This window comes from Falco punctatus (genome assembly GCF_963210335.1).
Source record: "Falco punctatus genome assembly, chromosome: 15".
Taxonomy (NCBI): domain Eukaryota; kingdom Metazoa; phylum Chordata; class Aves; order Falconiformes; family Falconidae; genus Falco; species Falco punctatus.
The window spans coordinates 2530585-2555621 of NC_137595.1; the positions used below are offsets into that span (position 1 = coordinate 2530585).

A 25037-nucleotide genomic window follows, 5' to 3' on the forward strand; every position below is an offset into this window, starting at 1 on the left:
ACTTCTGGAGATGAATGAGGACAGGGAGTGCGGGGTCACAGCTCTCCAGAAACCATACCTGCTGCTGCTGAAACCTGGAATGTAGCAGAAGAGGGGGATTTTTTAGTGCAAAGAAACATGAGCCGAAATTGCTGTGGGATCTTGCTGTGAACAACTCGGAGACCCCTGTCAGGAAGTCCCTGCAGTGAGGTGCACAGCCTAGATGGGGGGGGACAAAAACCTGGATTCTGAGAAGGGTGGGTTGAGACTGTGCTTCCAGAGACGTGAAGGAAGCAGGTTGTATCTCAGATGTCCTGCCAGCAAACTTCACTTAAAAAACAACATTCCCCTGAGTTAACTCTAAAGCCCAACCACCATAGCCTCTGCAAGGTGGCTACTCGCACCTTTGCTTGTGGTTGGAGACCTTTAAGGTTCACAACACTCGAGTATGCTGATAGTGTCTTTAGACTTCAGCCTATTCAGTTATATAGGAGGCAAGTCAAGGCTCAGATACGGCTCTTTAGAAGATACATATTTGTTCTAAGAAGTTTCTTACCACTTCCATTTTCAACCTGTTTTGTACCCCCTTGTTTCTGTATTGAACCCTGGATTTGCATAATCAGCAGTGGAAAAAATGGTTTGACTGATTTTGTTTGCTTTCTCTCCCCTCCTGCCTCTTTTGTGACAGATTAAAAAGCAGCAACAAGATGTGTTAGGTTTCTTGGAAGCCAACAAAATTGAATTTGAGGAAAAGGATATTGCCGCCAACGAGGAGAATCGGAAATGGATGCGTGAGAACGTCCCTGAAGACAGCCGGCCCGCAAGTGGGAACCCCCTGCCGCCCCGGCTCTTCAATGACAGCCGGTACCTCGGGGTAAGCAGTGGCTTCAGGTCTCCATTTCTCCTCCTCTCAGTCCTCTAACTCACTGCCATAGCCTGTGCTTTGCTGCTGTAATCAGCGGGGAAGGACTTGGCCAGCTCTACGTTCAAGTGTGCAAACTGTGAAGGGTGTGGAAGGTGTTAGACATTTTCCCCTCCTCTTGATCTTTTAATAACAATTGGTTCTTGAATATTCTAGTTCTGCCATAGAGGAGAGATTAAAATTTGGACTTCCTGATTCTCAGATCACTGTGCTGTGTACTGGACTGAGCCTACCACCACCTTGCAGTGTAGATACTTTTTTTTTTTTTTTTCCCCTTTGGGTTTTTTCCTCCTCTTTTGGCTCTGAAAGTTTACAGAGTTTTTTAATTCTCATGTTCACCACGATTGTGAACTAACACTTCACAGAAAACCAGTACTGTTGCACCAACCTTGTCTCCTGTAGCAAGTTCAGAGATCTGTTCAGTCTACCTGGGCTTTGCCAGATCCCAGATCGCTCTGTAGTCTGTTCATCTTCCAGAATAAGTGCTTATATGAAGTGATGTCCGCCACGATCGTAAGTCAGTTTTCTGATCCTTCTTGGGATCAGTTTTAATGTACTGATTGCAAAATGAAGGCTGTTGCGGTCCACTTACTCCAGTGCCTTGAACTGTTTAAAACTCATGTTGCAAATACAATTCCTACTTGTAATTATTTTAATGCTTGATCAAAAGTAAGTTGCCCTGCAGCACTTCTACTCAGCAGGCCATGCTTGAATGATTATTAGATTAACTGTTAATTTTATTTTTAAAACTTAATATCTTCTGAAAAGAGCTCACAGCATGCGTTCTTCTGGTGCTGTGTTGGTTTCTGAGTCATTTTGCAGCCTGGTTCTGTCCTGCAAGGCCTGTAAGTCATAACCTGCTAGTTCTGGACCTTTGCAAGGCAATGCAGTGGCTACTGAAATTATTCTCAATGCGCCAGGAATTTTTCTTGCTTGTAATAAGAGCAGAACGTGAAACATTATCCACAGTGAGCTAATGTACCACTTGCCTCTCAAAATTTTACTGACTGTCGTTGTGACCTGGAAAAAGGTTGATTTGGAGCAACAAATGTAATGATCAATAGTTGCAGCTGAAAGGTGGGAAGCGGCATGTCACAAAAAGTTGAAGATCTCTGTTTCGTTATCTCTCTTTAAAAACAAACAATCAAAAAGAGGCAAATATTTCTGTAACCATAGAATGTCCAGTTGCAACAGTATCACCCTTCCCCCTTGGTGTGTCCCAGCTTTAGGGATGCAAGCAGATCCCTGCGCAGTTGTCCTTTATCAGTGAAACGTTGCCAAATTTCTGTTGCATTGCTGCAGCTGTGCAGCAGAACGGGGCTTTACTATGCAGTGGTGTGGGACAGGAAGAGGAGAAGCTGTGTATGTACCTAGATCTGGATGCTTGCTTATCAGAGATGTTTCTGTTGTATCCCCAACTGCAGCCCACAACAGTTCTGAATACAGTGATTTTGGAGAGAGGAGTACAAATGCTTCAGATTGGTTCTTGCTGTGGGTTTATTCATCCCCAAAATTTTGGTTGGTGTCACTCTGAACTTTCAAAGTTCAATCAGTTTGTGTAGCTGGATTCAAGTTAGTACAGTTTAGCTTTCAGGAAGGTAAAAGTTAGTTCTGTGCCCACACACTTGAACCCCTTTATGCTTCTATCTGATCTATATCAAGCATGAACTACCCTGCTTGTTTCATCTGATGCAGCATAACTGGCAGAGGAATGAGCAAAATTACTTTATTGGCCTGTGCACAGCGGGAGGGCTGTAACTATAGATGCCGTGCAAGTTGGCATGAGCCCTGCTCCTTAGTCACAGGCATTCCTTTCCTGGTAGATGCCACAAAGCAGACTGCTGGACTATGTGCTAGCAAGATAAACAACCCCTTTGTTATCAAGCAGCCCCAGTGCCGTCAACAGAAGGGCTTCAGGGAGGATTTAACATAATCATACATGTTTTTATCAAACCAGCACCTGAATGTTGTGTGTACAAATGGAACAATAATTTGACATCACTGATCTGTAGGCAGCTCGAATCCTCTGTTCGCTGTACTTTCTTCTGTTCCAGCTGCAACAGCCTCTTAGAGCTGCCCCGCTCTGAACACGCTGCTATTTTCAAGCAGCATTGGCTATTTATTGGGTTTTTGCCTACCAGACAGACGGGCATGTGAAGCAGTGTGCCCTCAATGGCAGCTCCCTCCCTGTCTGCAGCCCGAGACTGAGCCTGCTCTGATCTGCTGCTGCCTTGCCCTGGGTTTCTCAGCCAGGACTCCTGCATCAAAACACTCCCCAGTAAAGCCAAAGGAAGCTGGTACTGTTGCTTCAGTTAAAAAGGGAGAGAAGGAAAGTCATAGGACAGATATGTGCTGAATTTGGAAATCAGAGTGAGTGAAGTACAGTAACTCGGACAGTGGTGGACTTGCACAAACCTGGGTTCGTTCGGTTGGTGTTTGGCAACTGCTGTTGCCGAGCCACACTGGCATCTTACTTGCTTTTTCCTAACTTAGACAACTAAGCTGAGTTGTTTGTACTCTGTACAGCACTGCATTCTGCCTCAAATATAAGAAAGGGCAGAGAGGGAAGCATTGGTATTTCTTTTATTATTTCATTGTTTTTACCTTAATTTTCCTGGGAAGTGGCTGCGTGCATATTTAGAGCAAGTATATTGCACCTTGAATACGATGAACAGTGCTACCCCATTTCCTTTATTTGCACAGACTAATCATTAATGGGAAACATGATGGGAAAAGGTGTATTCTCATTTACAGGTTTAAATTTAACTTTTAACATGTTTAAGAGTTAATGTCCATAGTTGCATGGTTGCCATTACTAACCAGTAGTTATCAGTGACATCTGGAGATGACGTGTTTCTGATGACAAGGTACAGGCCCAGCCCGTTCCCACAGGAGGGACACCCGTGCCAGCCCAGTGACAGCTACCTTGCTGTGGAGGCTGTCCCTCTGGGAAAGGTGGGAGCACCTCACAGCAGCATCTTGTTGCTACAGATAGTGAAATTCCCAGCTTGTCACTTTGCAGACAGTACAGTTCACAGGGTATTAGTGCTAATGTTAAATACCTGAGGTGACACGCTGAATTTTGCATTTGGCTGCAGGAAGGAGTTTGCTCGGTGTGGGTTGGGTAACACACCAAATTGAGCTGCAGTTATTTCTGACAATTCATACTTCTCTCTTTTGTTTCCACACCCCACCCCAACTCCCATGCTGAAGGACTACGAAGCTTTCTTTGAAGCGCGAGAGAACAATGCAGTATATGCATTTTTAGGGTTGACTGCACCACCTGGTTCAAAGGTAGGTGTGCATATTTCTCACATGGAACACAACCTGTATTTTACACCTGGTTCTTCTCTGCTTATAGTAGGATACTTTTGTGTGTTCTCTGACTGCCCCAATCAGTCTACCTCCTAGTCTGATGTTCAGTCTCCAGAGACTAACTTTCACGCTTTAACATTGCAGCAACACACCGTTGTTACGTGCTGGTTTATTTGGAGGATGCTGTGTTCCCTGGTGGCATTTTCCACCCCCTCCTCCTACCAGAAAAATTCAAGTGTTTGGTACAGATGCTTTTTTGGTATCCTCACTGCAGAGCCATGATGCTCCTTTTTAAGTTAATGGAAAAGCTTTTGTTGCTTTGGAAAGAAGATCTGGGTCAAGCTATTCACTAGTAATAATTGTCTCTTACTAATGTTACCATTGGATTTTTTTAATTTTTTTTTTATTGTACACGCTTGGAATAAGTCAGAGTAGTTAGTATTTGCACTGAAGAATGCACAAGAAATTTAGGTGAAAAAACTTGTCACAAAACTGAAGAGTTATTTCAGTTCAGTGAAAATACTTCATGCATCTGAAGTTTTGAAGATTTTTGTACTAGAAAATACTTTGAAACCAGAGTCACTGTTTTTGAAAGAATGTGGTCTTGCTTCAGAGTAATTTTTATCTCCAGCTTGTTATCTGAAGACTTGTTTCCCTTTGCCAATTACAAACTGGGTTGCTGCTTTGTGGATGCAATGGGCTGGAATTCTCCCTTTGATTTTGATAGGATGGGACAGGCCTGCTTTGTACGTTTCACTTAGCAGCAGCAGGATCCTCCAGGTCAATTCCAGATTTCTTGTTCCAATGGATAAACATGCCATTTCCTTTCAACTTCATTCATGTAAGAGTTGAAGGTCATGCTGTGCACATCACTAAGAGACCTAATTTTAAAGGTGGATGATGACCCACCAGCAGTGAGCAGTAAAAGTTATGGGTCAGACTGAAGCAGTTTTGGGAGCCAAACTAATTTCTAGCATTAGCTCTGCTAGTGTGAATGGTGAAACTCTGCCTCGTACAGAGTTTCAGAGAGCAAAACCTGTGATATGTGTCCTAGTATCATGGGTCACCAGTGTCCGAAGGCCAGCTGCACACAGTGCAATAGTCACGTTAATCTTATTAAAGTTACTTGGAACATCTGTGTGGCACTGCACGAGAGTATGCAGGATGGAGCCAAGGAGTGAGAAAGCAGCCCTGAGACCATGGGATGCAGGAAAGCTCATGCATTTCCCCTCACAGTCAAGATCTGGGAAGTGCAGTGGTGCTGGGGAGCAGTTGCTGCTGTAATGAATCAGGTTATCTGTCTCTATAATGTTTACAAACATTCCTGCTTACTTAACCTGCCAGACTGCAGAAGCAGTCTGCATGGCTAGTAGTTGCTCTGATTCTGTCCTCAGGGATGCTCGGAGTCCGTCCTCACCCGAGTTAAGGTGAGGTTTAAAAAGAAATGTAATGCAGTTCTTCTCTGCTGCATTTCCGTATTACTTGCTGCAACTTGGGGAGGTGCGTTTGAGCTGATGAGGATAACCTTTGCATAAGTGACCTTGTACCCAGTGCTGTTGGTCTGACTTCTGGTATCTGTCCCACAATTACACGATGTCAAATCAAGCTGATTGCGTGCTGCTGAGGAGGAGAAACTGATTTGTAGATGCTGAAATTGGTATTTACAGAATAGCTCCGTGCAGCTTGCATATAATATTGTCGTTAATAACATTGCACCTGCGTATGCTGCTACAGAAAATGGAAGGAGTCTGGGATCAACCTGTGTGTGATTGCAAGAGAGGACCTCAACAGCAAACCTCCATTAAATGTCATTATGAGAGATCTGGAAAGATAGTTGACTCTGAACACAAAGGTCCAGTATTAACGCTACCAAGAAGGGCTCAGGAGTGAGCATGGGAAATGCAAGTAACTGTTCACTGGGCCTGGCGGTTTGGTTTGTGCTTTGGGCACTGAGAGTGCAACTGGGCTGACAAACCCAGGGAAAGGGTGGCATTCAGTTTATCTTAAATATACCTACTTCAAGCAGTATGGGTGGGGTTTAAAGGGAGAGGATTTTGTGGGTTAAAGGCTGTGATGTAAGGACTGAGAACATGCTCAGTGAGGGGCCTTGAGGGAGGAATAAGGACAAGTTTGAAAGAGGGATGGTGTCAGATCCGAAGAGCTGAGGCTTTCCCAGGTAACGTGCAGGAGCACGCCCAAGGAAATTTTCAGGTTTTGAGTGAAAAATTTGAGTTTGACCTTCAAGACAAATAGGTTCTCATGCTCTTCGAGATACTTGTACCCATTTCCCTGGTGATGAGGGAAATACCAGGAATCCTCTCCAGCTTACCAGTGCCTGTTTTGAAGACAAGTACCTTGTCTTGCATTTTCTGGAGGAAAAAAAAAAAAGAGCTGGATGTCACTTCTGTAGTGCCCAATGGAGTTGTTACAAAGCCAAAGGAACAATCTCCTCTTTCTTACCTTGCAAAGAATCACATTGTCCTTTAGAGAATATCAAACATCCTTGTTTTTTCCAGGCTTTCTAGTTCTTTTTAATCTTTTCTTCGTTCTTCCCCTGCCTTTTCTGCCATGAATAGATAGGATGCCCTCACATGAGCAGCATGGGTGTGCGCTGATGTCCCGGGCTCTGCTCTTTGACCTGCGACATGCAGCCAGAGAAGCAGAGCGCAGGCCAGGAGCACAGCAGACCTGAGCCAGCGGTCTGCGCGAGGCTGTTCCCACGCCCCTGGGTTGAGAGGCAGCACAATGCGAGGCGCTTGGGCAGATAGCCAGGAAAACCAGAGTGATCCACCATGTCTAAGATAAGGGAGATATGCATGGTACTTCCTGCCCTGCAGGCTTCGGTCACCCTCTGTGTCCCCTCTTTTACAAGTCTCACAGGCTTCTGGGAAATTCCCTTCTTAGTCCTTCCTCCTCTTGTTTTTTATTTGTTTAGCATACTGGCTTATGTTAGCAATTATTGAGTCTGTTATTGTCAGTATTTCTATGCAGTCGCAAAAGCAAACAACTCCATTATATGGAAGTTGTTTAGCAGATGTTGAACTTTTTCCTTTAAAATAAACCAACTGTCCACCCTGAAGTGCTACAGTGGGACTCTGTTCATCTTCTTGTAGGCCATGTTGCTGCTAACAGGTAATAAATTAATCTTCAGTAACAAGTACACTTGTAGAAACCATCTTCCAAAAAAAAATCCTTTTGTATTTCTTCTGTTGTCATTGCTCCTGTTTGTGACCATCTGACAAAGGCTAAAAGAAAACTGCAAAATGCAGGCTGTTATTTTTTAATGTTCCTTCTGAAACATCCTGAGAATTGTTAAGAGGTCATCTGGTATGTCTGCTAAACTGCTTTAGCTGTTCCTTCGTCTCAGAAGCTTCATAGGGATGTTTTCATGTAGCCGAAGGCACCTTGAAGAGGTGTGGGTTGGGAGCCCTGGGCATGGGGAGCTGGTGGCAGGCAGGAGCTCCCCAGGGAGCACATCCTGCTCAGGCTCGCTTGCCTCTGCAGCAGGGAGCTGGCACATTACTCAGCAACGCGTGTGCCAGGACAGACCTGCTGCCAGCCCGGGACAGGTCTCACGCAGTGGCCTTGTGCTGGAGCGGCTCCGGGCTGCGTCTGCCCAAGGATTGGCAGGCTGCTCTGATCACTGTTCTGGAAGGCAAAAGCAAAATGCTGGCTTTTGGCTGTTTGATAGGGTTTGGTTCAGAAAGTAAAGTGCATCTCTGCTGAGACCTTTTTTTTTTTTTTTTTTTTTTTAATGTGGGGTCTTTTATTAATTAAGAATTCATTTTCCATTTAACCATAGTTCTTGAAATAATCTTTGATCTCTAAATAGTTTTTGTGTCCTAATGTGAAATGAGGCATCACTTGTTACATCTGATCTTCCTTTGTTTTAAACTTCTATGGTCAAAACTGGCTGTGGGCACAGGCTGGAATATTCCTGTAGGTCCTACTTGAGCTAGCTCAGAATTGGGGCTAAAGGCAGCACCGTATGGGCCTTGTTTTATAATGTCATCACAGGCAGCGAGGTCTCTCTACTGAGTTGGGTTCAGTGCTACTCACTTCTTAATCACATACTGCTGCAGTTTTTGTTACATCATATGCAAACACAGGTATGTAGACTCATAAAGTACTAATATGTGTAATTCTCTTCTGCCATTTCAGGAAGCTGAAGCACTGGCAAAGCAGCAAGCATGAATTTCAACTGCCTTAACTGTTCTGTAAAGGGAATTTCCACAGCTTTTTATAAAATAGTACAATTGTCTGCTTCAAGAAATGTAGATGTAATTTCTAACATATGATTGGTGCTTGCAGCATTCACCATACATAACACAGATTTGAACACAAGATGAAAATGTGAACATAAAGGTAGAGAGCATGGAGTGTATTATTACAAAGTTGGAAGCATAGGAAACTGAAGCAATTAAGACATGAATGATTTCCATGTAGTTTAAACTGTCTTGGCAATCCGTCCATTTTGTGTAAACTTAAAGAAACTATTTTAGTACTAATAATACAGATGGGGTTATACCTAGAGGTCCAACTATTTAAAATACGGAAAACAGCATCTAAACCCTTGTCAGATACTAACTTTAGTGCCTGAGTTGCCTCAAAAATGTTACTGAATTACACAGTAATTCTTCAGTGTCTTTTCTGGTTTCAGATGAAATTGTAGGTGGTATTGTGTAGTACAGCCATTGTAGTCACTTTTGGAAGTTGTGTTTGTTCTTTTGTAGAATGGATATTTAAGATTTGTATTGTAACACACTGTACAGATGATTAAAACAAAAATGCCATGTAGTTCTCATCTAAGTGATCCATGTGGGCTCTTGACAAAAAGGGATTTCAGCAATGGACAGCCTTTGCATTGGCAAGTTCATCACCCAGCTGCCTATGCATGACTCAGTGACCTGTCTGTGTGCAAGATTCAGCCACATATGCGCTAATTCCCAGGCAACGTTGCAAATAAGCCAAAACGGCCAGAAATGGCATTTCCTTACCTGTGTAAGGGTGAAAGCCTTTAATGTATTTCTCTGCAAAAATACCAGTTCACACTGCTTATAGCATTAGGCATATTACTGCATGTTCAAGTAGTCATTAGATTCATACAGCATTTTTTCAAATGAGGAAATGTGTGAATAGTGAGAACTATTGTAATTAAGCAAGACTTCTTAAGGCTTAAAAACTTTTTTTTCCATTGTTATTGCCATATCATGAAGCTGTTACAGGAATTGCAAATCTATTAAAATGTCTTGTATTGGTGAATTTACCACGTGCAATATTAACCTGTCGGTTCCCCCAGTGCTTGTGAGATAGCATGTATTTCTTGGCTATATTCTACAAAAATAGAAATAACTCCAAGTGCTCTGAAGGGTAAGAAAAAGGTTTTAAAAGTGTGTGGGTCATTTAAAATGAGTTTGCACCACATTAATGTACTTATTCCCCAAAAGCATCAAAACACAGTAAGAAAGATAATTAGTTCTTGCTATAGTTAAAGGATCATTCTAATAGCTCGGTGTATACATATCTTGCTTTTTTTTTTGCTTTATGACAACAGAAGCAGGTGGTATAGATCAGAGAAAGCCTGCAACGCATCATTGCTGTTTGGTTATTTTATACTGATGCTGTAAAATGTATACAGAGCTTTTTAAATACTTTCTGAAACAGATTACAGTTCATAGTTTTGCAGGCTGAAATTAGGAAGCGGATAAAAGTAAAAACTTATGTTTACAAAAGTGTTCCAAAGTGCAGTAATCAAGTGCTTCCCTCGCCAACATTTCTTAGGGGCTTTTGCTCCACTTTTGTTCACTATAACTGATGATTTTGTCAACATTTGTTAGAAGAGAAATGCAACTAGTTGCTTTGGTAGGAGAGCAGCTCTGCTTCTACACAGCTTGTGATGAAACAGTCACAGACGTCCAAGAGAGCAGGATCAAGCATGGAGCCAAATTCCTTAAAATTACATTTAATTGATGTTTTATCTTTGCTGATTTGGGAGCCTGGGAGTCAGTTTGAGGCTTGTGCTTACAAAAGCCAGCGCAGTACCACAAGGGATAGATTACTGTTGCCTTACCTTCAAGATTTAACACGTGCATTTGTGCTTTTTCATTAACAGGCTTTATCAGTAATTACTGCAATTTTGTGAAATTTATTTGTAAGATCTTTTGGGGATGGAAGCTAAGTTACGTTTTAAATCCATTGTCTGGTTTTTGTTGTTTGTTCTGATTTAGTCTTTCCCAGACGAGGTGATTTTTCTTTCTTAATATTGGCTTTGTCTTTCTCTGTGTCTAAACTAGTGGTCAAATTTTTGAGAAAGTAAGAATACTAAGTGAAGTCTTGCGAAGAAATTGGAATTTGACACACAGGTCGCTATACTCATGCCAATTTGCTGCGTTTCCTGTGTAAGGAAAGTATGGAGTAAGCTTTGTGAATTACAGTAATTATTTTGGAGCAGCTGTAATTGAAAGTTGCTGCCAAATTCTGTCAGTTCAGCGACCCAAAACATTCTGAAACTCGGTCAATCTCTGTTTCTGATGGTCAAGAAAATTGCCCAGTTTAAGAAAGCAGAGTCACTTCCCTCGTCTGGTCTCCCCCCTTGCCATATGGTAGTGTTCAAACTGTATCAGCATTCCTAAGAAAGCTCTGTTGAGACAGACTGAATTATTTCTTTGTCTGGGGAACAAGGCACCGACACAAACTGAAAAACACCGAAAGTAGCTCTTTGTTGTGGGACTGCTTGTAAAACTTGCATTCATTTTGATGCGGATATCTTGCATGAATTTAGGAGTGCTAGGAATCTGTTGCCTATATGCTGGTTTTCTGTTTCCTATACCTGTGTTAGTTTAATGATGGGCACAAGAACTGAGTTTGTTCTTTTTTTGTTCTCCTCCCCCACCCCCCCCGCCATGTAGAAGGCAGGCATTGAGGATTTAACCTGTATATTAACCATTCCTTTATCATTCCAATAAAACTGTTTTAGAGTGCTTTCTGACATGATTTACTTGTTTGCATGTTTTGTTCATGGTTTGAGGTGGTCCCCTAAGTTGAACGGAGTTTTCAAATGAAAATTTTTTTGAAAGTACAGGATCTATTCAACAGAGCGAACATAATGCATCTGCTGCTGCTGCATGTGAACTCTCTTGGGTTGGATCTCTCACCTGTTGCAACTAATGGGTGTTGATTACATCAGCTACACCTACCCAAAATAGTCATTGGAGGTTTGGGGGGTTTTGGGAGAGTGCTGATTACACTCCCTAATTAACCCGTTTTTCCTGCTGTTGCCCCAAGGCAGGTACAAACTGAAAGTGGACAGGGCAAATCGGCTTCGCCCCATGCCTGCAGAGCTTGCCAAACAGTCTCAGTTGCTTTTTTTGCAATGTGTAATTAATTAGCTTTATGCTCACAGCGGGGAAACTATGTTATTTAGTATCTGTGTTGCCAGAGGGCAGTGTAGGAAAATTTTTTTTACTAAAACTATTCACTTTTACCTCTATTTGCCTGGTAGATCCAGCCAGGTGCATTCTTTTTAAGCTTTGCACCACCTACTACATTTGTAGAGCTACGGAAGGTGCATCCTCAGCTCCTAAACTGCACTAGGATTGACCTGCCCAAGTCCCAGGCTTCAATTCACATCCTCTGAAGGAAACCAATACCTTAATTCTTTAAAGAGTGGTTTCAAAAAAGCTGCTTGTTTTGCCATTTATAGGATCAACTTTTTTCTCTCTGACCACCTCAAGCACAACCGAGAACTGTCAGTTACACCGATGTCATCTAATGGTGTTTGTGGCTTGTCTCTCATGCTTAATTGCCCTTCTTCAGTGTCTTAAAAAATGGTCCATAATGTAAGATAGGGAAAAGGGCTTTTGATGCCATTTCTAAATCACGGGTAATCCCATTTACTTTCCTTGTATATGCACTTCACTTGTGTAACTCAGAAAAATCTCTGGTTTTCCTGTTTATAAAAAAAAGTCTTAAAAAGCCCAATTTGTTATTCATTAATGTAAAGCTCAATACAAATACTTTTCAGAAATCTGTTTGAAAAACAAACCACGTGTGCGCATATGTTTACTTGCTGTTTCAGTTTACAATGGTGTGCACTGTAATAAACTTTTCTACCAACTAATGTGGGATTTCATTAATTTCTTGTTTAATATTCTTAATCAATATGACATGGAACATTCTGTAAAGTCTGATTGTATCGTTCAGCTCCTGTTGCGTGGATTTCACATACGAGAAGTGTCTTGCAACACAAATCGGAGGCGTGCATAGTGGAGATGGGTGCCTGCTAGCCCCTTACTGAAGACTCTTCGTTCAGCAGGGCAGCTCAGTTACCTTCACAAGGCCCAGAATGTGTTACCGTGAGGTACAGTTGCAGTCAGCACAAGTAGGTAACAAGTCGCTCTTGAGCACCTCGATTGCTGGTAGGAGGTTGTGTGTATTATGTGTGTGTGTGTATACATATATACACACACACACACTGTAAGTAAAGATCTGTTCTGTGGCTTGGTTTTCTGTTTGGGTTTATTTTTTTAACATTAGAAAAAAGTATTGGCCAGTCCTGTGCACTCAGGCACACAGTTCAAGAAATACAAAAAAATAAGACTTGCGAAGCACAACGTAATTTTTTTTGGACTAATTTAAATCTATCAATGTAATAATAGATTCAGACTGATCGGTAACCTGTGTTAAGAACTTTTACCAGACCAGATCTCTCCTGTGTTTTCCCCATTATGGTAAGAGAATTTTAATAGCCAATTTAAAAAGAAACTCGAGACAGCTCATTACCTGGGACCAAGCCATTAAAGTTTCCTGACTTAGCGTTTTCCTCTTTTGCCATTCTTGCTTTTTCAGGATTTTTTGTGTGATGCAAATACAACAGTGGGAGAGCCTGCACAATACTGCCTAGAGAGGTATTCTGTGTTTGCATCTCCCCAGCCTCTGATGTCGAGCTGGTTCAAGGGGAAAGCAGAAAATGAAGACATGTACTCGTTGCTCCCATCCATACAGCCCATTTCTGATCCGAGTACTGGCACTGCATTTCTTCCGTGTTACTTTCTTTTCCCCTTTGTCACCGGGATCATGACAGCATCTGCACTTGTTCTGGAAATGGATTACACTTAAGTGTAGGAAAAAAAATGATCCATGAAACGCACCTGAATTTGTACCTACACAAAATAATCCCACTCAAATGACTTGTACTGAGCTTCCCACAGAAGTATTCTGTGATTTGTCTAAACTATGTGATCTTGGTAGAATGTTTTAGATTTCAAAATTGTTACTGATAAACTTTGAAAAGTTCATTATTAACAATTTTGAACTGTTAGTAAACTTTTGGAAAAACTTTGGAAAATGCAATAGGATTCTAAAAGTCAGCTTAAAGCGATGAAGTAGAAATCACTCTTGGTACAGGAGGTGAGCAGTGTTGCTGTAAATAATGAGTACTCCATGTAAAATACGTGTAGTATGCTGCATTTGTGGAGTATCAGAATTGGTTCTATCTACAGTAATCCCTTCTCTCAGGTTGGTTTATTGAAGGCATCTTCAGGAACTTTGAGACTTCCATTTTCAGTCACTTGGTGTAACGTCTCAAAATCCTTTAAAAAACCCCACAACCAGCAACATCATTAATATAATGTCAACGGCCGTACAATTCCCCTCTCACTCCAGTCCCTTTTCGAGCCCTCTCCCAGCACGCAGGGCAGGTTATTTGTCGTTTATGCAAACAGAACTGGACCAGGCACCGGCATTAAACCCGGATTCACGCCGGGGCCGCCCTTCCCACCGCCTCCGGCTGCGGGGCCCGGGCCCTCACCCGCCCGCAGGCCGGGGAACTCGCCCCGCTGCTCGGTGCCGCCCAGCCCCGAGTGCCTGCGGGCTCCCCTGCCGGGCTGGGCCGAGCGGCCGGCGGTTCGCCCCCCCCGCGGCCCCGCCGGGGGAACAGCCCGTCATGGCGGCCGCGTCCCCCCACCGGCCGCCGCCTCGTGGCGTTGCTGCGGCGGCAACCAACCGCCATACAGCGACCGGGCCCCGCCTTCCCGATTGGCCGCTCCTCCTGTCAGTCAGCGTGAAGACCCGCCCTCCCTCGGCGCTGGGGCGGCACGGCGGGAGTGGGGTGGGCGCGGGCGGCCTGTTCCGTTACCGTGAGGCGTGCGGGGGCCCGGGGCGGCCATCGCTCTGGCAGGCGGCCCCGCCGCCGGGAACGCCGCTCTCCCACTCCTCTCCGCAGCGTTCTCCCGGCGGCGGCCTCGCCGAGCGCGGGCCGCCGCCCTCCCCTCGGCGCCGGGGCCCGCCGCAGCTGTGCGGCCCGGGGGAGGCGCTCCGGACCCGCCTCCCCGCGGCCCCGCCGCGCCTCCCGCCCGCCGCGGTGTGGGGGGCTGGGCTGGGCTGCGCTGTGTTCACGAAGCACTGCGGCCCCCCGGAGCGGCGGCCGGCCGAACGGCCGGGGGTGCCGGCAGGTGGCGGCGCAGGCCCGCGGTGCGGCCGGGCGGGGCCGGGGCTGCGGTCCGTGCATCGGGCACGGGAGGCGGCGCCGAGGAGCGGCGGTGGGGCGGGCGCGTGTCCGGGACATGTGCCCGGGAGCCGCTGTGCCGGGGCGTATGGGCTGTGGAGAGCTCGGGGCTGCTGAAATGGAGTCCTGCTGCTGCGAGTGGCAAAGCCTTGCAACAGCTGTGCTGGGGAACAGCGACCGTCAGCAGCTGCTGCTTCACCGCCACACGTGCGCCAAACACCGTGTCTGGGCCGAAGTCAGGGGCGTTGCGTACGTGCTGCTGTATTTCAGAAATGTGACAAGTGCGTGTGGTAATACACACTGCTATATTAGTTTTTTCCCTATACATGAATGATGCAGCCAAATTTTTTTTTCCTTTATACATTCTCCCTTAAGTTCAGCCTCGGGATTCAGACGTGCTTGTCTTGCTGACTGGCTTCAGTCTGTTTCCAGCTTCTGAAATAACTTTGGTTCTGCCTTGCTCTGGTTTTATTGTTGTAATATTTCTATTTATTTTTGGTAAGATCTTACTAACAGAAACACATTGGCAAGATCTTATTGATAGAAATGCATTCATTTCCTTGCATATTGATGCATTTGACACCTGAGTACAACTGAAATGAAAGGTGACTTGTTTTTAATCACTCAAGACTAATTACCTAATTTGACTTCTTCATCTCCCTCTCTCTGTTACTTTTGTGTTTTGCTGAAACTACCTCCCAGAAAACACCACCACAGCTGGCACTAATTACAAGCTCAGTGGAGGAGGCAAGATTTAAAACTACATGGAATTTGAACCACCCTGTTTCCTGCCCTCCAAGACTGGGGCAGGAGTACTCTGTTGAAGTCATAGCCCCAACTAGCATGCAGAAGAAATGAATGATGTGAGGTGATTAAAAATAATTTTAAACAACTTTTAAATAAGAAATCAGTTTTATACAAATTCAGTGGGACTGAAAATGGCTTTCATTCTGGCTCTGTAAAACCAGAAGTCTTTTTTTGTGAAATACAGGTGATAAGGAGGGAAGAGGAATAATTTTAGAGACTTCATTAGACCTATGTGGTCATAGTTATATCAAACCTTACATTAATTCATTTCTAAGACTCATCATTATTTAATTGCCAAAACATGTTGCACGATGGGTTGCAATCAGAATGTTGTTGTAATGTTATCTTTGCACTCTAGTTTTATTTTGCATTTGTGTCTTCATATCACTACATTAAATGGTGTCTTTTTAAGATCTTTTGTCCAGTACTTGGATGAGATTCAGCTTCTGATTTATTTATTTTTTTATCTGCAAATAAGGAAATTTAGAAAGGCATCAACAGAAAGTCTTCAAACTGTGGACTGGATCTGGTGCTGGGCGAGTGGTGTGGCTCGGTGCATGAGCTCAGCCTCAGCTTGTGGGAGAAGGACACCCTAGCAATGCCATGGGGGCATGTCTGACATGCCATTGAGATGGAGTTAATTTCTGAGCCCAGAGAAAGTGGCTTTGGTCAATGAGCAACAGTGATCGTCCACAGCTGTCTGATTGCTACTGCTTTCAGAGGCAGATTCTCGTATTTGTGTTTTCTAGACAAATGATATTTCATCAAAATCTTGATGAAACAAAGTTGTCAACTGCTTCCCCATCAGAAGAAGGTCACAAGACTATTAATTAACTTATTGTTTCAAAAGGGGAAATTATGTAAATAACATCGCCTCTGTAAGTCAGGTGGACATTAGAACAAAACTGAACTTCTGTAGATGGAAATGTTTAGAGGAATTGTTTCAGTTTTGAACAGCCTGGCAAAGTACAGGCACTCTGATCCTTTAGTAGTCTTTGTTGGTTTTAAATGACATTATGGCAGTTAGCAACTCATCAGCGTTGCACCACAATCGGAAACATCTCTTTTTTTTTTTTTTTTTTTTTAACATCCTCTTTTAGATCTAGTGTCACTTTGTATTCAAAACCCACTCACTTTTCCAGTGGGATCACTTCTGTTTTAAAAGGGAAAAAATGGGGAACTAAATCATGTGTATGGAAGGTTTTTTTCCACATAGACAGCAGTAAAGAAAGAGTATGTAAGAATCTATTCTCTTACAGCAGCTGTAGTAGGAGAGTTCTGGGCTATGTGATTATCTGCCTCTCTCACCCGACTAGGATCGGTAAGTCTGAGCTTTTTGTGCCTTTAAAAAATTTCTTATGCTTTGTTCCAGAATGCAGACGCTATTTAATTTTTTTTAAAGACAGCAGTTTTGCTAAGACTGCCACGTTTTAGCTCTACACTAACACTATGAGCATTTTCAAAGCAAAATTATTTAGCATGTAAGGGTCTAGGTACCTGTGTCCTGCTTTTCAGAAGCAAATGAGGCATGCAGCATTGCAAATTCCATTGAGGTTCAGCAAGACTTAGACTGCCAAGTACTGTTGTCTCTTTTGAAAACGCACTTGATTTCCTAAATGCCTTAAATGCTTAAGAAAATGTTGTCCTGCTTTTTACATATGTAAATGATTCTGTCGAGAAACAGTTATGCTAATGTAACAGGCAGGGCATGGTGTACTGCCTTTCTTGTCTGCTTTGGTCTCCCTTGCAAACATATCGCAATTTCAGTGTTACCTTCAGCTTCAGGGAGGGAACAGTGCCATTCAAGCTACAAAAAAAACCCGAAAAAGAAAAAAACCAAACGGTTGTACTGTGGCAATGTGTAAATTTAGAAGAGAAGTCAAGAAATTCCATCTCTCGAGTAATTGGAGTTTTAGAACTGGGATTAAAAATAAATGACCCTGTGCATCAAGTTTTGTTGCAAAACAAATAAGCTAGAGTATATGGTTTGGTTGCTGATAGAAGCAAATGAGTTGAGTGAGGAAGATCTTTCTGGTTATATATCAGATATCGTATTAAATTTGCAGTGGTTTCGTTTGTGCACAGAACTATCTAGTGACTGGCATGGCATTACTACTGATGTGAATTGCCAGCACTGTGAAAAGTATTGAGCCTTAGTTGTCCCTGATATAAGCAGCGTTTCTGGTGAATTTCAAACAGCGTGTCAGTACATCAAGTTGTTTGGGAGAATAAATAAAACTTCAGTAAAACTGCCTCATCCCTTGCCTCCCCTGTTCCAAACCATGAGAGGTGTGTGAAGGTACTTCAGAGATTATGAAGAGATTAAAAAGTCATTTGAAGAACAGAGAGGTTTTCTTGTGTTGACCTTTCCCATTCCTCCGTAAGAGGAGTGGTGATGATCTTTTCCTTAGAGAGTCTAGGTCGGACTTGGCTCTGAAGGGAAAGATTCCCATTGATTTTAACGGTAAGCAAATTGAAAAGGAATGATAAGGAATAATTAACTGTAGCAGATTATTTTGAGACATATTGGCTAGCCTTTAATTATTCATGTGCATTTAGTGTAACTGTGGAGCCTATAGATACAGAAACATACTACTCATCACTTCACTATTAGGGAAGACAGACTAACTATATCTTTAAAAATCATCATTAAGAGGAACTCTAAAAACATTTGCGTATGTGAATTGCATTTTGGATGCAGTTTTATTAGGCCTGAAGAACTATCGGCATCTTTTGAAGATCCTTGGCACCTTGCAGGAGGGCTCAGGCCAATTCAGAGTCAACCTCTATGTCCGAATTTGATCTTGATTTCCTTCCTGTGTCACCTCTTTGGCTCTTAGAAATTGTTGTCTTTCAATGGAAAATCTTGATTTGCAACTGTTGGTAGTGATATAGACAAGTAAACTAATCTTGCTGATTTTTGTAGCTTTTCAACTAGCCACAATGCAGAAGAGATACTTAGGAACAGAAGTGATACTACAGATGAAAAACCTGGTTAGTGCCCTTTCTGTGTCTTCGGAATTACTTTTGTTGACATGGTATAGAGGTTAAAATTGTAGAAAATAAAGACTGTAATTTTCCTTTTTCTCTAAAATATGAAAGGTGTGTTGTTCATTTTTTATTATTATTCCTCTTTGTCCAAATATGTTTGAGATACTCTGCCTGCCTGTCCTTCACTCACAGGACCACATGGAACTCTGGTGATTAGACTGTTGCTCACGCTTGTCGTCATGCTGGCAGAAGGCATCTTAACCAGCCTCATCTACAAAGAAAGCTGTCATCAAGATAAACCTCGCAGATCTCATGCATCCAGAAAGGTTGAAGAGGGAATTTGGAGACAGAAACTTGTAGACAAACCAAAAATTAAAGGCTTTGCTGATGGATGTGAGAAGCAGCGTGAGATCTCTGCTAGGGGTAGCAAAATGGAACACAGGGGTGGTCCTCAGCGGAGATCCATACAAGAGGTACCTCCAAAAGATCAGAAAACACTTGTTAAAGGAACTGTATCGCCAGCTTTACATATCCCCAAAAGAGAGCAAAATACTGAGCAGATGGACTTGTACAGATCCTGGTCATGCAACAGTATTTATCAAAACTATCCTGACTTACATATTGGGGGAGACCGTGTGGGGGGCCATACGTGTGATTCAGGTTGTGTTTTGGACCATGTGTGTGATGAACTTCCCGATGGCCCTGTTCTGCTGTCCATAGATATTCCTCTGGGGCCGTCCCCTCTGTGTGAGCATCCCGAAAAGCCCAATATAAAATCGCTGTGTGGAGATGAAGCTGGAGACAGGAGTATCATTCTCTGTGAGGAGCCTCTTTCAAACTCGGTGCTCAACAAGTACATGGAAACAAAAGTGGCAGAGCTCTATAAACAGTTTTTTGAAGAGAACTTGACCAGGTGTGGTTCTGTAACAAACCTCCTCACTTCCAGTTTGATACGGAATAACGTGTATCAGTTAAGCTTTCAGATATCACAGGAGCAGAGTATAGAGACGTCAAAAGCCAGAGAAGTGCTCTTGCACTCTTTAGCTTTGTTTAGTTTGCACACAACCCATAGAAATAGCTCTGAATTTAGTACTCCAAGCTTACAGATCTCAAACCCAGCATGCATGAAAAAGAGTGGCAGGATGCAGTTTACATCGTGACTGATGTACTTAGCTGAAGAGATGAATGTGATTAGGAATGAATATTTCACTCTAAGAATTAGGTTGGGAAATGAAAACATTTACACACTACAGACTTTTTCAAATAAATATATTAAGGCTTAAACCATGCTTTGTTAGCAAAGGAAGTACAGGTCTCTTCTTTTCTTCTAATAAAGAATTTGAAATTAATTTATCTCAAAAATGCTAGTCAGCCGTATTTTTATGTCCTTCTCCTAGGACCCTTGGCTTACTAATTGTAGTCATGTATCATCGGATTTATTTCTGCAAGACAAATCAATCAAGACGTGCTGGTAAAACTTTGCTCTGTGAGACTGAGCCAGCCAGTGAGAGTCACGTTGTCTATTTTGGACTTTGGGCTATAGAGTTGAAGGCCAAGTTTTGGATATTTGGGTTCAAATTTTGTTCCTTGAAAAGCTTGATCACAGTGGCTGAAAAAATGTTTCTTTGGTTTGAAAATCTTGTCAGCAGATGGAGGTGTTCAGGACTCTGGATTATTTTGTATATATTATCACACACAGGAAATATATCAACATGGCACATGAGTGCAGATGCCAATATTGTTGCATAGGTATGTTTGTACTGCATAGGTGGAGTATGTTACCATGAAAATCAAGGTGAAATTGTTGATCAACATTGTGAAAGTACTTAATTTTCTGTAATAAATGTTTTTGTTTTAAATAAATCCTGACCTTTTCAATGAAATCTGCACGGTTTTCTGTCAGTACATCGCTGGTTTATGTTCTATTTGCATTTTTAGTAAATGGACTCTGCTTTTATTTCCTTGGAAGTGAAGCACCTGCAGCCTCAGCAAGCTAAGACAACTGCAACATTCATGAAAAGCCAGTGCAAGCTTTCTTCACCTTGGTTTGGAAACTTAAATGCAGATTTTGATATGGAAACTTTGTTAAATTGCTTTCAAACTCATTGTCTTGCTTTTCTGTTAATTCTCAGTATTTCAACTGGAAATTAATCACTCTGTCACCAGTGTAAAATGATGAATTACTTAGGCTGCTACCTGGTCTGCAGAAGCTTTCTTCTGGTAAGGAAACCTCTTCCCTTGCACTGTGACTGGGTAGTTTGACATGCCTGCAGTTCTGAGTTTGCAGTCGTGAAATCCCAATCCAAAATTTAGCAACAAACTCTGTTTCTGTAAGTGTAAGCTTCCCAAATGCACGCTGGCATGCCAGTGACATCATTCTGCCTGGGTCCTGATGCCCCTCAAGGCACAGGTATGGGACACAGTGTAAAGCAGAGCTGCTTGGGGAAGCTTGCTCCGAAACAGCTAATGTAAACCCGAACCTTCCTTGCCTTTGAGACGCATCTTTTAAACTCTGATGCATAATACGCATTTTTTTACATGTTTGTCAACCCTCTTAAGAGAATGCAAAGGATCTGGTGATCTCTAGGTAATAATTCATCAAATGTAATTTTTTACATGTTTGTAAATGAAGGCCCTTGACATCCAATCAGTCCTTTGAAGAGATCAAAGTTGTTGGGGTTTGATGGCTTATTTTGCTTTTTTTCTTTGTTTGTTTAAATCCAGCATCTTAAGTTGTGGGGCATTTTTAAAAATAATCTCTGAGCTGGCATTTACAATTAAAATATCCGTAGGCTTGAAAGAATGCCTGAGAACATTGAGAAGACAGGAATTCACAAGGGATTCACCTGGAAGCTCTTTATTCAAGTAATTTAGCTTATGAATTAGTTGTATTTACTGTAATAGGAACTGTGTGATGGGGCTTTGGGTTAAAATTGTGTCTGTTTTGGCCTATACAGAGAAGGAAATTTTCAGAGGAAAGGCGAACTGGACCCATAGTCAGCTGTACCTGTGTAAAGACTGCACCTTGGTGGCTGGGGCTTTTGGAGGAGGAGGGTGCGACCGCCGCTGTGTGCGTCACGGCACATGTTGTCAAACAGCCTGCTAAATACAGCACTGTGCATACTGGAAAGGGAACTACAAAACTTTTGGGTATCTTAAAGATATATTATTTTTTTTTAACCTTTCCTGATGCCTTGCAATGTCGTTTGGGATGGGTGGAACTTAAGCGCACAGCTCAATGAATCTATGTGCGTAACGTTTAACACACGCTGGGGTGGCAGCACGTGGGTTTAGTGTGGTATGTGTGCTGAAGTTTGAGGTCAAACCTTGAAGGTCTGAAATCAAACAGAAACCAGCTGGCCCACAAGGCTGCTCAGCCTGATGGGTGGTGGTGAGTGAGCCTGTCTAAGCGTCGAGCCAATGCAGCGTCTGAGCGGAGCAAACACCCCTGGTTTTGGGGTGTTTCCCCGCTTTTTATACACTTTCATCTGGGAGCTGTAGGAAGATGGGCACTTTGCTTCTCTTGAACTGTCTTGAAAGCTGGGTATGCTTTTCTCTGCCTTTGAAAATCCTGTTCCTGCTCTTTGTCATCTTGAGTGCCCAGCTTTCAATGGGTTACTTTGGCAGGCAGCCTTCAATCTGAGGTAGCTTTTTCTGTGATAGCGTTGTGGTAGGATGGGGGTTTCCAGAGGGGTGAAGGAAAAGAGGGATTGCTGTAGTTTGGTGACCAGCAGGATTGGGAAGAACCTGCTCCTGCAGGGAAAAGCGATGTGGGTGGCCAAAGTAAGAACCCGTCTCCTGATCGAAGTGACAGGCAAACACAATTCCTGCTGAGTATGTAGCAAATAATTAAATAAAATCAGACTCATACGTGTCCAAGACCTAAGTGAACATCCTTGCCTGATCAAAAATTCCCATTGATCTTAGTGGTGCAAGGAGCAAAGTAATACTGAAACTAGTCCTTGTTTTTTAAGAGGAAGATAGGGAAGGATGCTTTGCTTTTACTGTGCATTGCCCTAATTCCACGTGTGTCTCAATCCCCTTCTCAGCATTCCAAATCAAGCTGGGAGTCCTTTGGAAGAGGCGAAATGACTTTACTAAATTCTGGAGGAGTCCAGAGTAGGCAGCGTTCTAAAGTCTTCCTTGGTAGAGGGGCAGAGAATAAGTTAACTGAGGGTGAGAGGAAAAATACTCCAAAGGGCATCACTAACCAAAGGGTTTGCAATTAACCATAGAATAAAGTGCTCTGTGGCATTTGTGCTGCCTTGCCCCAGCCCTTGATTTCCCCTGGGATGTATTTATAGTTCGAACTAAAGTCTTAAAAGAAGTTAATTGCACAAGGTGCTTCCTCAGGAAATATGTGAGTCAGAGTTTAAAGCTGGGGTCTGGACTCTGGTCGTTTTTCTGTCCTGAGAAACGCGTTCGGGGAGACCTGCTCTCCCTCCTGCTAACCCCAGCCCCCGGCCCCAGATATTGAAGCCAGCTGCGGCTTCAACACTGACCAAGCCGCTGAGCACCATCAGCTGCTGGGGTGGTGGCCCCGCTTCTCCCATCACCATCAAAGAAACAGAGTGACAGAAGAGAGTATGGAAACGAATATTCTGTATTTGGCAGAATCCAAGGTTACTGCAAAGCTGCGTCCGTCCCACACCTTTCCAGGACTGGTTACAGAACCTGGTTTTGAATTACTGTTTTCAAATACATGGACAATTTTAGCTAGAATGAAAAGAAAACACAGCACAACAAGCAATGTGATGAGAAAAGCTTGCTATCTGTAGCCTTTATTATAATTACAGCCAGTGTTACAGCGTGATGGAGGCGAGAAGTGTGCTATATAATTCCTGAGAGCAGCTCTGCTGAACCCAGCCGTACCGTGGATGCAGCTGAAGCCAGGATATGTCTCGCACCTGTAAGGATAATACATGGCTTTATTGCAGGCATGCTTCTGGGCTTCATTTTTCTAACAGAAAAACATAAGGTGACCTAGTTTTTAGAATTTTAATAAATAAACAGTACTTAGCACAGTAACACTTGTTTTAGCAGTGCAAGGGAAGATGTAGATAAATGCATGTTGGTAATGTGAAGCACCACAAATGATATTTTTTTAAGGATGCTATGTGGTTTCGCCTGTGGAAAAGTATCGTCTAGGTACTTTTTCCACCCTGTGTTTGTTACTCTGGTTTAATCCAAAACTTAAATAACTTCTCAAAATTAACTTCTCTTTGTAGGAAGATACCTGCAGTGTTGCTGCAGAATACATTTTAGGAGCAAAATCTGCTAATTTCTGGAAAGATGAGACATATGTTTATTGCTCACTTACTATTTTTATTTCAATGCAATTTTAATTGACATGTTTCAATCCATGAGATGCTTTGGATTTATTTCTATTTGAAAGGTACGAAGTCCCATTCTGAATTTAAGTGAGGAAAACTCCATCAGCTGCACTGAAGCTGTGCCTGTTTTCACTAGCAGGAAGAGCTCTGTGAACTCAAATTGCATAAGGAAAATCCCTTAAAAGGTGTGCTTTCCCAGACTCCTGAAGGACAGCAGATGTGTTTTATTACAAATGAAAGCAGTGCCGAATTTTACAGGTCAGACATATAAAACCACATTCTGGCTGGCGGTTATTTTTATCCACATGCCAGAAAATCTGAAATTGAAGGAGAAATGCTGGCAGGGAATTTTTTACTTTCATACCCGGTTCTGATTCCTTGTTGCCACAGAAAAACGTTCATCAGGTGCTGGGACCAGGACCCTGGAGTAAGCTGGGCTTTTTAGCTAATTATAGCCAATTAACTGAGACCTGTAGTTGGGATATCATTCCCCAGCCTGCTCTCTGCTGTGGGAAATAAGCCCCTACAGAAGGTGACTTAATCTACCTGGGTGTTTAATCAGGATTTTTACATGCCAGATCATTGTTAACAATTTTGCTGGTATCTATTCAATAGTCAAATGATGATACCTAGTGGTGGTTTCCTTTAGTTCAGGATTTCCAGAGCTTTGCAACCATTTTGCAAATAAATCCTAAAGTCCACCTCTCTTTGGAGGGAGGATTATTTCCCACAAAAAGGATGCCCAGGTGTGCAGAATAACAGCTTCCATCAGCTGATGTTCTTATATTCTGCAGGTTAAAATCTAGAAAGACGGTAATCCAGCTTTTCCTCCACTAGTTTATGCATGAAATCGAAATACTGATTTTTTAATTTCTGTTTTGCTCCTGTTTTACAAGTTTCCAACATTTAGCGTGTTTGATTTTAATTAATCCATTTTTCTTTACCAGAAGATCCTTACCACTTAATTCCTGCCTGAGTTAATTTATTTGTGATAACCCCATCAATCTATTCGGAATATAAATCACCTGTGTGGGCCAGCAGCCACTTGGTGCTGAGCTGCTAACAGATTCTGCCACTGCTACGTCCTGGCTGCCTGCAGGCTTCGAGTGGAGATGAAAGAGTTTGGTATTGACCTGTGAAGCCCAGGAGGCTGAAGACCCACCTTCCTCGTGCCTCCTGTCCCAGG

The 25037-nt window shown here is 42.9% G+C and overlaps 2 protein-coding genes and 1 long non-coding RNA gene across 4 annotated transcripts in view; 2 read left to right on the forward strand and 1 right to left on the reverse strand.

The window, feature by feature from the left end:
* Window positions 1-12335, forward strand: part of SH3BGRL (SH3 domain binding glutamate rich protein like) — a 37607-nt gene extending 25272 nt beyond the window's left edge. The window contains exons 2-4 of the mRNA XM_080366373.1: window positions 668-853; window positions 4115-4195; window positions 8378-12335. Of these exons, the coding sequence (XP_080222499.1) occupies window positions 668-853; window positions 4115-4195; window positions 8378-8410 (300 nt within the window). The 3' untranslated portion in view covers window positions 8411-12335. The remainder of the gene's footprint in view (window positions 1-667; window positions 854-4114; window positions 4196-8377) is intronic.
* LOC308054110 lies at window positions 11109-15242 on the reverse strand. The gene is made up of 2 exons (XR_013923961.1): window positions 14352-15242; window positions 11109-13806 (listed from the first exon to the last, which is right to left on the reverse strand). It is a non-coding gene; the product is annotated as an uncharacterized lncRNA (long non-coding RNA).
* A 182-nt stretch (window positions 15243-15424) lies between these two features.
* LOC308054096 (TLR adapter interacting with SLC15A4 on the lysosome-like) lies at window positions 15425-19839 on the forward strand. 2 transcript variants are annotated; one of them, XM_080366357.1, is made up of 3 exons: window positions 15425-15588; window positions 16787-16848; window positions 18711-19839. In XM_080366357.1, exons 1-3 carry the CDS (start codon window positions 15575-15577, stop codon window positions 19676-19678), a joined length of 1044 nt encoding a protein of 347 aa, XP_080222483.1. In that variant the 5' UTR covers window positions 15425-15574; the 3' UTR covers window positions 19679-19839. The 2 variants fall into 2 exon arrangements, with proteins under 2 accessions (XP_080222483.1, XP_080222482.1); XM_080366356.1 differs by lacking the exon at window positions 15425-15588 and having other exon boundaries at window positions 16403-16848.
* The last annotated feature ends 5198 nt before the right edge of the window (window positions 19840-25037 follow it).

Excerpts from the sequence above, each read along its gene's own strand:
- LOC308054096 (XM_080366356.1), top strand. The coding sequence starts at position 16,536 with ATGACATTATGGCAGTTAGCAACTCATCAGCGTTGCACCACAATCGGA. Across the intron at positions 16,849-18,710 it reads CTCTCACCCGACTAGGATCG|GACCACATGGAACTCTGGTG; the intron begins GTAAGTCTGAGC and ends CTTCACTCACAG.